General features: G+C 33.4%; 2 protein-coding genes across 3 annotated transcripts; one reads left to right on the top strand and one right to left on the bottom strand.

The window, feature by feature from the left end:
- Nucleotides 1–562: 562 nt before the first annotated feature.
- Nucleotides 563–3,552, top strand: LOC125575641 (probable receptor-like protein kinase At3g17420). Its single transcript, XM_048775481.1, has 7 exons — nt 563–807; nt 1,476–2,092; nt 2,169–2,396; nt 2,479–2,649; nt 2,723–2,852; nt 2,925–3,140; nt 3,235–3,552. Exons 2-7 carry the CDS (start codon nt 1,560–1,562, stop codon nt 3,310–3,312), a joined length of 1,356 nt encoding a protein of 451 aa, XP_048631438.1. The 5' UTR covers nt 563–807; nt 1,476–1,559; the 3' UTR covers nt 3,313–3,552.
- Nucleotides 3,553–3,947: 395 nt separating this feature from the next.
- On the bottom strand, nt 3,948–6,857 carry LOC125606414 (receptor-like cytoplasmic kinase 1). Of its 2 annotated transcripts, none has more exons than XM_048775482.1 (8): nt 6,585–6,857; nt 6,051–6,156; nt 5,718–5,968; nt 5,513–5,639; nt 5,149–5,422; nt 4,794–4,926; nt 4,562–4,648; nt 3,948–4,322 (listed from the first exon to the last, which is right to left on the bottom strand). In XM_048775482.1, the coding sequence occupies exons 2-8, from the start codon at nt 6,130–6,132 to the stop codon at nt 4,182–4,184; spliced, it is 1,095 nt and encodes a 364-aa protein (XP_048631439.1). In that variant the 5' UTR covers nt 6,133–6,156; nt 6,585–6,857; the 3' UTR covers nt 3,948–4,181. The 2 variants fall into 2 exon arrangements, with proteins under 2 accessions (XP_048631439.1, XP_048631440.1); XM_048775483.1 differs by having other exon boundaries at nt 6,051–6,136.
- Nucleotides 6,858–10,591: the final 3,734 nt, after the last annotated feature.

Here is a 10,591-nt window from a genome sequence, read left to right as displayed (position 1 = left end):
GTGTTTGGCTAAATTAAATGAAATAGAAATTTTTTTATTTAGTAATATTTGTACAATATTAATAATGATCAATATATGAATATCGATTTGTTTAGATAAGTTTTGGAATTGTAATTAATTAATTTAAATTGATTTTAAATGTAGTGATAGAATCTGTAAATAAAAAGAAATACCTAATTTATTATAAATGCAATGACTAAATATGTAAATAAAAGAAAATACATATACTGCTATCTAAGTTTCCAAACAATTCTCATATAACATTGTCATCCATGTTTCCAAACAAACCATCTTTTTAAACTACAAGTCATGTTTCCAAACAAACCTAATTTGTACTTCAGTTTTAATAATATAAATACTTAACAACGACAAAAACTTGCTAATAGAGAAAAAAGTCGCCTCTATGATCTTTTTCACAAAGAAACTTATAAAAATAAAGAGAAACAGAAACTAAATGAATAATTAAATTGCCGAAAGATGTAAAAGAAGAAATCACTAAATGCAATTTAGAAAGATAAAAAAAAAACAAATTAAACAGAAAAAGAAGAAAATAAAAAAGCAAAGACAGCACCACAAGCATTAAAATATTCCAGAAGAAGAAACATCAAAGAAAGCTTCAAACCTCCTTCTCTTCTCTGTTTCCCTCCTTCTTCTCCCCCACAACCAATGTAAACCCTACAAAGATCTCTCTAAAGATTTCTTAAAATGGAGACAATAATTCGTTTCCTCTCTTCGTTTATGTCCTCCCTTTATTAACTCGAGCTCTAGTCTCCACCGAAAGTAGAGAGAAAATTTTCTGAAAAGCAGGTATTGGTTTACTCAGAACTAAATGAGTTTAGTGTTTTATTTTGGTTTTGTGGAGTTTCCAAGGTCTCAATTCATTATTTTATCTCAAGTCTCTGGGTATCAGATTTATATTGTTTCTTGATTTCTCAGGATAAAGTTTTAGACTTTTAGTTTCTTATATACTCTGTCTTTTCTCTCCTCTGTTTGAGTCTCTTGCGTTTATGTCCTTTTGTGACAAAGTTGATGTTATTATTAGACTATAATTCAGCTTTATCCTCTTGTTGATATTCTTCATTACCATCAATATTATTACAGAAAGATCCGAGAATTGACTTTCCTCATTAGCTTCAGTATCTTCTTTATCTGCTAGGTTCTTGTTCTTGCTTTATTGTACTCTGTTTTGTTCTCCTGAGTTTTGAGACAAAGTTGATGTTATTAGATTATGATTTAGCACAACCCTCTTGTTAATCTTCTTCATTACCATCACAACTTTCAAATGCTTATAACTCTATATATATATTTTTTAATTTTTTATTTTATATATATATAACTCTATATTTTTTTATAACTCTAAATTATTACATAATGATCTGAGAATTCAATTTCATCCGTTAGGTTCTAGTTCTTGATTTATTGTTCCCTTGACATTCAAATTTGATTACATTAATGCTCCATTTTAAATTATGCAGGTACACATACACATACATCAGTTACAAAAAAAAAAAAAAAAAAAATTATATACACATACATCATACAAGTATCTGTGAACTACAATGGCGTCTGAGCTGAAACAAACTCTAACAAAGAGATACGGTGCACTTGAGCTATGGGAGATCATAGTCATTGCTCTCTTCGCAGCCTTCATACTAATCCTCGCCGTCTCAGTATGGCTCAGCTTCCGTAAAAAATCCAAAAGATCCCACTTCATCCAACTCCTCCCCATAACCGAAACCCCTCGCCATCAAGATGAAATCAAAGACATAAGCGTTGATCACGTCTCATCACACAACAACAATGGCACACCTCTAGATGAGAAGTTCAGCGAGAGAAACATTGAAAATGGTGATAATAATAACTATGAGAAACATGTTCCTACTTCAGAAACAACTCATTCTCCTCATCTCTCTGGTCTTCAAGAAGGCTCTCACATTGGTTGGGGTCACTGGTTCACTCTCCGCGACCTTCAGCTGGCGACTAACCACTTCTCAAAAGAGAATATCATCGGTGACGGTGGCTATGGAGTTGTCTACCATGGAACTTTAACTAACAAGACCCCTGTGGCTGTCAAGAAGCTGCTCAACAATCCGTAAGTTTCTTTTTATCTCTTCAAATGCTCATATGATCTTTGAGTTTGATATGATTGTTTTTTTTTTAACAATTAGAGGACAAGTTGATAAAGACTTCAGAGTTGAAGTGGAAGCAATAGGACACGTCAGGCACAAGAACTTAGTTCGGCTTCTTGGATACTGCGTTGAAGGGACGCATAGGATGCTTGTTTATGAGTACATGAACAATGGGAACTTAGAGCAGTGGCTTCATGGAGACATGAGTCACCAAGGACATCTTACTTGGGAGGCTAGAATCAAAGTTCTTGTTGGCACTGCTAAAGCGTAAGCTTCCTTTTTTTTTTTTTTTTAAAACACACTTGTTGGTTCTTGTAAGCTCATGAGAATGTGTTGTTGTGATGCACAGTTTGGCTTACCTTCATGAAGCTATTGAGCCTAAAGTAGTGCATAGAGACATAAAGTCAAGTAATATACTGATGAATGACAGCTTTGATGCTAAGTTATCTGACTTTGGTCTTGCTAAGCTGCTTGGAGCTGATAAAAGTTATGTGAGTACTAGAGTCATGGGTACATTCGGGTGAGTTATACAAACTTTACATTTTCATAATCTCCATTGGTTACTTTTAATAATTTTCTCTCTTCATGTTTAGGTATGTTGCACCTGAATATGCTAACTCTGGTCTCCTAAACGAGAAGAGTGACGTGTATAGTTTTGGTGTTGTTCTATTGGAAGCTATTACTGGGAGGTATCCAGTGGATTATGAACGGCCTAAAGAAGAGGTAAAGAAAGAGATTTATATGCTTGACACAATGAAGATTAAGAGATTGAAAGTTGATTTGTTTTTGTTATAGGTGCATATGGTGGAGTGGTTGAAGCTAATGGTACAGCAGAAACAGTTTGAACAAGTGGTGGATAAAGAGCTTGAGATCAAACCAACGACAAGCGAACTTAAAAGAGCGCTTTTGACGGCTTTGAGATGTGTTGATCCTGATGCAGACAAGAGGCCGAAGATGAGTCAAGTTGCTCGGATGCTTGAATCTGATGAGTACCCTGTGATGCCTAGAGAGGTATGTAGAATGAAAACATTTCAAAGTTCAGAGTTCAGACAGGAAAGAAACAAAACTGGAGTGTTAATAATCTGTTTGATGAATGTTTTATTAGGAACGAAGGAGAAGGAAGCAGCCAAGAGAAAGCACAGATACGAATAAGGATGATACCATAGCAGATGCAAAGATTTAAGTAACAGACTAAAACATCAAACCCTTTTAATGACTTTGGGGTTTAAAAGAGGGAAACATATAGATTCTTTGGAGATTGTTTAGAATCTTTACTGTTTATATGAGTTTATTATGTGATATGTATAGCGAGAACATCAAGATTTGTTTCTCTTGTCTAGAGGAGGAGAGATCTTTTGTATAGCTTTGTTGTACCTTTTTTATTACCTTCATACTTTCAACATAACTGTTAAGTTTCAAGCCACTTTCGTCGGGTCGGATTGATTTCAATATTCGGTTGGGCAGCCTGTGTTTAGGTTCCGGTATCATGTTGAGTTTCCATAAAGTTCCAACTTAAAATCAATTGGCGATAAAGTGAATTAACACAGTTTATGTATATATTACTTATGTCCTGTTGATCATAAAACTCCTTATGTAGAAACTTATATACTCACAATAACACATAGACATCAAGCTCCAGAGTAGTGGCATGGCCATGGACTTTACACCAAATGCTGTAACCTTGTCAGAGGATCGAGTATCTAAGTGAAAGCAACACAAGATCTTCAGTTGAACAGATGGAGAGAATGTTCACTTCACCACCTATGCAGCAATAATCCATCTTCTAAGTTATACAAAATGGCACAAACACAATGAGTATATTATGAATAATCCATTCCTCGCATATATTGTATAATTAGTAGAAACTTACAATCGCAGGCATGAAATAACATAAACAAATAGAGCAACACCATTCAGGTTTGGAAGTGAGACTTTCATGTCTATTGTGAGAAATAAAAAGCCTATTTTCACGAATTTACACAAACCGGATTCAAACAAAAACAAATGAAATAAGTGATATGATGAAGAAGCGTGGCATCAGATTGGAGGACATCAATAAGGATTGTTCCTGTGAGGAGTTTGAGGAGCAGAGCGAGGAGGATTGAGGAGAGGCTGAAGAGCCTTCACCACTATGCTCATGTTTGGCCTGAAGTCTGCTTCGTATTGCACACATAGCGCAGCTACAGCAGCCAGCTGATCATTACCGGAGTCATATAAGAGAGAAAAAACCAAAATCAGACTCCCAAAAAAATCATACATCAATGCTTAGGTTCTATTGTCCTTAGAAGAGACTTGTATTTCAATCTAGGCCTACAACAGGGATACATTAAGAAGGAACCGAAAACGATGGAAGTGATGGAGAAGCAGTTTCTAAGTCGTGTCCTAAGGTAAACCTTCTCTACTGACACAACGACACTATGACAAAAGGTTACCTTGGCAACAGCTTTGGGAGGATATTCTCCGTTTAGTCTTGCATCAACGCATTGCTTCACCTTGTCTTCACTCAGTTTAGGAGTTGCCTGATACACACACACAAACGCGTTTTCATTTAATAATGAGTTTATCTAATCTCTCACAAAATCAACATGATTGTGCAGACACATTCCCTTTTCTTATCAATATGAGTAAACCAGAAAAAAGAAGCAGAGCTGCACTAAGCATTACCCATGTAACGAGACTCTGCTGTCCTCGTGGTAAGGTATGATCAACTGGCTTACGACCTGTGAGGAGCTCTAGCAGAACAACTCCAAAACTATAGACATCACTCTTTGTGCTCAATGTCCCTGTCATTGCATACCTGAAAATGCAGAACCAAAACAAAAATGTTTGTGTTTAAGACTCTAGTATGGTCAATTAGAAGAGATGCAATCCAAAATAATGTCAAAGATTATTCCAAGGAAGGACTTAGTGCCTCAAAACATAAGATAATAATAACCAAAAGTCTTTGAGCACAAGTTGAATGTAACCACATTGATTAGTCTGAACAAAAACAATTCAAATAAACAAGTAAAGGGCTTACTCTGGAGCGTGATAACCAAAGGTTCCCAGCACACGAGTTGAGTGAAGGCGAGCAGCCATGTCAGGGGCTTGGTTAGACAGATCGAAGTCAGCAATCTTGGCAACATCATCGTCAAACAAAAGCACATTGCTGGATTTGATGTCTCGGTGGACAACATGAGGGTTCGCCTTCTCATGCAAGTACTCGAGTCCCCTAGCCGCACCAACAGCAATTTTAACTCTCTGGTTCCACGACAGAACAGGTCCTGGCTGTGCTCCTTTCACTCCTTTCCTACCTACACCCAACAAACTCACCACATTTCATTAGTTAATAGCTTCACATCTACAAGTCGTACCGAATCAATGTTTTAGACTTAATAACTTACCATGAAGAATATCATGAAGAGATCCATTAGGAGCAAACTCATAAGCAAGAACACGGAGTGGGCCATCAACGCAATATCCCAGAAGTGCAACAACATTGTCTTGTCTCAATCTCGAAACCATTGATACCTAATTAACATTATTTACATCAGTAACTAAGCAGCAACTCAACTTTAACGGTTTGATTTACTTAAGTAGCATTTGTACCTGTGCGAGAAACTCTTGATCAGGCTGCTTACTAGAATCCAGCTTCTTAATGGCAGCTGCCTTGCCGCTTCTAAGAACACCGTAAAACACTCTTCCATAAGAGCCCTCACCAATCAAGGACTTGGAACCATAGTTATCAGTTATATCCTTCAACTCATCAGCTGGAATAGCCGGCACGGAGATAGGCTGCATCTGAATGACTGGTGTGTTCTTGGGTGGGTCTGTCCTTACATGGTGACCTCCACCGTGACCTTAGCCAACGGTTGAATAAAAAAGTTCATCAACATTAGCCGCTAGCCAAAGGATAGACAAAGGGTTATAAGCTTAAAGTACCTCCTGCGCCGTACACTGGCTTGGGTCCAGTTTCAGCAACTCGACGAAAATCGTCACCACCACAACAACCAAAGCAGCTCATTACGCTGTTTCTCACACACACAAACTGTTTAAGTGAACGAAGAGTTCAGTAACGGTGTTGCGGAACAAGAACAAACTAAAAATAGGCATTTTTGTTTTAGTCTTTACAAAATAGACAATACGAATATAGAAACTTTCAGACACAGACTAAAACAAAAAGTTTCCAATTATATAGGGTTTAAGCAGCAAGCAACAGAGACATGGTTATAAAAATCCTTCTTCTCCTCCATGATTAAGTAACATCATGATTCGAACAAAGTCGAGACATTTGGTCAACGATGGTAACCCCTAAAATGGATTTCAATTTCAAACCCCACAAAAAAAAGATCAAATTTTTATAATCTAAGTTCGCATGAAATCGAATTATACCGAAGTAGGAACATAAAAGGAAAGACCCTAAACCCCCAAAAGGGAAATTCATGGGAGTTTGCTCAGAAAGAAGAAAGCTTTTACCTTTTTTCTTTCCAAAAAAGAGAGAGAAGACTTGAGTGGTGGTTGAATCTTTCGATGAAGATAGAAGAAGGAGGTAGGGAGGATTGTGTCTATCTTGTTTGTACGTATGGTTTGCAGAAGCTGGAGGCTAAAGAAGAGAGGGCAGAGAGACTTTTCTTTCTTCCCGGCGGAAATTTGTTATAAGGTGTTGGACTTGGAGGCAGATGCGCACGATAGCTACTTCCAAGTTCCAAGTATTAGTAGTAGTCCTCCTTTGCCTCCTGCAACTTCTGATTATTTTACTTTATCGCCTGTGGAGGGTCCAATGTCTTAATCTACTCATTAATTACTCATTTCATTTTATTTTTATTGTTTCACAATTTCTTTATGTTTTTAAAAAGTTTTGATCAGTGTATATATATGTGAGCATAAAGTCAACTATAATCCTACAAAAGTCTTCAATAAAATTTGAGATAAAAGGATAAAGAAATTCATTTCGTAATTTTTATATAATGGACCAAATCACAACCTTCTGGTATATTTTTCTTTGGTTGTATTTTTTTTTGTCCACTTTTCTTTGGTTGTATGTAACTAGTAAACATATTTATAATTTGATGTAATAGAAATTAATGGAATATCATAAATGGAATGTAGAGAAAAAAAATTGAATAAATTCATTCAAGATAAATGATAAAAAAATTTAGAATTGATGAAATAAATAATTTCATATCATTCCATTCCAAATATTGATAATCCAGTTGCACTTGCATCCCTTGTACATTCAGTAATTTTACAATCTTCTGGTATATTTTTCTTTGTACACTCAGTAATTTTCACTTGGTACTAAAGAAATATACAGTTTCTAACCTGGTGGATGAATCTGTGTGAGGAAAAAAAATAGACAGCTTTATTAAATGTGAAGATTATTATACTAGTAAACAAGATGTAAAGCGAGTATCTTTTCATCACCAAAGGTGAGAGAGCGTGTTCTTTGTGCTAGACGGTCGACGGTCTACAAAGTCAACAACCACCTTGAAGTTTTCGCGTCTGTCTTACCTCAATTTCCACCATCTTTTCCTCTTCTTTTTTTGGTATTATTGATACTTTCTTCAAAGTACCAAAACAAAAGTGCAAAATCTTATATATGCACGCGGCTTGTATGTATTTATGTGATTTTTTCAAATGTAAACGTGTTTACCATATGAAACATATCTTATTTTTTCTTCACTGGTGTTTAAGATTTACAAATATAATTGGGATCTTCAACCATTTAAACAAAACTTTAAAACCAAACATAAGCAGCAAGAACTCTGGATTACTTGAGCTTTGTTTGTTTACAAGTTACCAATAGGGCCTTAAAGCAGTAAAAATGTTTCAAAATGTCGATTAATACAACCCTTTATTTCAGATTTTATTTGACTAAGCCCAGAAGCTACCAAGTAGCAACTTTAACCTAATTAGGCATATACAGTATGTCACTGATTTAGGATCCTAACATTGACCAATTATATCGTTATTTTGAGCCAAGTAACTCAATCTATTTTATCTGTTTTTGTAAATTATTGATGGATCATGCTAATATCAAATGTCATATACTTATGCTACATATCTAACATTTACTACTTATTTTGTTTTACATTTATTATAGGTATCAAATAGTGATTCTCATCTTGTTAAAATTATGAATATTCGCTATAATCTAGTTTTGCGATTTTTAAAATTGAATACGGAAATCACGGAATGAGTTAAAGAATAGACTTGGAATAGATTTGGTATCCAAGCGATATATAAATTAGTGATTTTTTAAAAGATGAATACAATTTAAAAAAAATATTTTATAGAAATTTATTTATAATTACACTAATTGATAAATTGAGAATATATTGTAATACCTTTGGTTTAAAATCGATTTTCATATTTTTGTGTTGATTAAAGTGTCAATACAATTCGAAAATATATATTGCATTTTCATAAGCAAAATTTGAAATAAGACATAGGTAGGTAGAATGAACTCAAATATAAGTTGAACATTGATTTAAATTTCTTTGAAGTATACATTATATTTCACTGGATATTGGTTCTATAGTTTAGAATTATTGTGATATGGAATAAGGTTTGTTTAGACTTTAGAGTTTGAACCTTGAAACCTTTGTATTTCAGGGTATAGTGTTTGATTATTAAGATGATTCGATGAGTTGAACATCCATAATTTTTATTGGATCTTTACGTCAACGAAATGGGTTTGCTCGGATTGGCTTTAAATTACTCGAAACCGGGCTTAGTTTGTTTGGATTTAAATGCTTCTGCTTATGGATAACTATCGAATTAAAAGAGTCGAAAACTATTTTTAAAAAATAAAAAATCAATGGCAGAAGCTTGTAAATAACTTAAAAATCCAAGGATAAAATCTTAAAAGGGATTATAATTTAATAGTATAGATATAGGTTGAACATTTATTTAAATATTTGTAAAGTATACTTTATATTTCAGTGGAAAGTGGTTTTTATAGTTCAGAATTATTGTGATACGGAATAGGGTTTGTTTAGACTTTAGAGTTTAAACCCTGAAACCTTTTTATTTTAGAGTATAGAGTTTGATTATTAAGATAATTTCGATGAGTTAAACATCCATAATTTTTATTGGATCTTTAAATCGACGAAATGAACTTATTCGGATTGGCTTTAAATTACTTGAAACTGGCATTAATTTGTTTGGGTTTAAATGCTTCTACTTATGGATAGGACATATTAACGAAATCAAAAATTATTTTTAAAAAAATGAAAAAGCAATGATAGAGGTTTGTAAGTAAGTTGAAAATCCAAGAATAAAATCTTAATAGGAATTCTAATTTAATAGTATAGATTCATTTATATCTCCTAAGTTTTGATTGGACATTAGCCTTTGGATTAAAGTTAAACACTTGCTTTATGTGATTAAGTGTATCTATTTTCTAGGTTATATTAAAATGTAAATACGTTGTGGCTGTGCTTTAAAAAATCGTTTTCTATGTTTTAAACATTTGCATCTGGCTTTATCTCATGACTAGGTGACCGGTCCGCACCCTGTGCGGGCATAAGAAAATGATCGGTCCGCACCCTATGTTTTTTCTTGGCCCGTACCTCACGCGAAGGAACACAGTAACGTCAGTATGAAGAAGCAGATATTGTGTGTATGTATAATTGGAACGTCACAAAATATTTTGTGTGTTCACGAAGATACTTTCATTCAAAAAATGGAATAAATAGTGTATAGTTTTAGAAGTAACAGATTTTATATTATCATTAATTAGAATTGTATTGTATATGTTTCGTAATTCTTTATTTTAGGTGAATAATATTATTTTTCCATAAATAATAAACAAATATTTATGTAGACATATTAAAAGAAAATATAATAAAAATCAAAATATTATCCATAAATAATATAAATTATGAAGTACATTTCTCGATAAAGAAAGAAAATTCAATTAGAAACGTGCAAAAAATTAAATAAATTTTGTAAGCAATCTGACGGGTTAACATTATTTGATAAATTTATAAATTTCTAAATTTTATTGAACATGAAATAATATTAAATTGACATACCGTCATCGGTCTTCTAACTCATCACAACCCATCTGGCAAATACAAAAAATAAATAATTGTAACAGTTTATATATTTTAACATTTGTATCTGAAAAAAAGTAGATTAAAATTACGTACTGTGACTACGGAATATTCTGAAAAATTTGTTTGTAGACAACATTCAATGTTTTTGTCTTCGGCTTCCCTTCTTTACCAGTTATTAGGATTTTTAATCCAGATCTCGACTTAACTCTTGAAAGTGCAACTTTGCCTTGCATTTTGTAAACATTTTATAAATTATTTTAAAATTATGATAAATTTATTCTTTAAACAACGATAAATAATTTAAAAATAATATTAATAAACATTTTTGGATTTTGTAATATTTAAAATAGTTATTATATAATTATATTCGAACACAGTTTATCAAGTAGAGGATAAAACTATTATAATTATCTTATCTAA

The sequence above is a fragment of the Brassica napus genome, unplaced genomic scaffold (genome assembly GCF_020379485.1).
Source record: "Brassica napus cultivar Da-Ae unplaced genomic scaffold, Da-Ae ScsIHWf_883;HRSCAF=1252, whole genome shotgun sequence".
Classification (NCBI taxonomy): domain Eukaryota; kingdom Viridiplantae; phylum Streptophyta; class Magnoliopsida; order Brassicales; family Brassicaceae; genus Brassica; species Brassica napus.
This window is presented reverse-complemented; position numbering and strand designations above follow the sequence as displayed.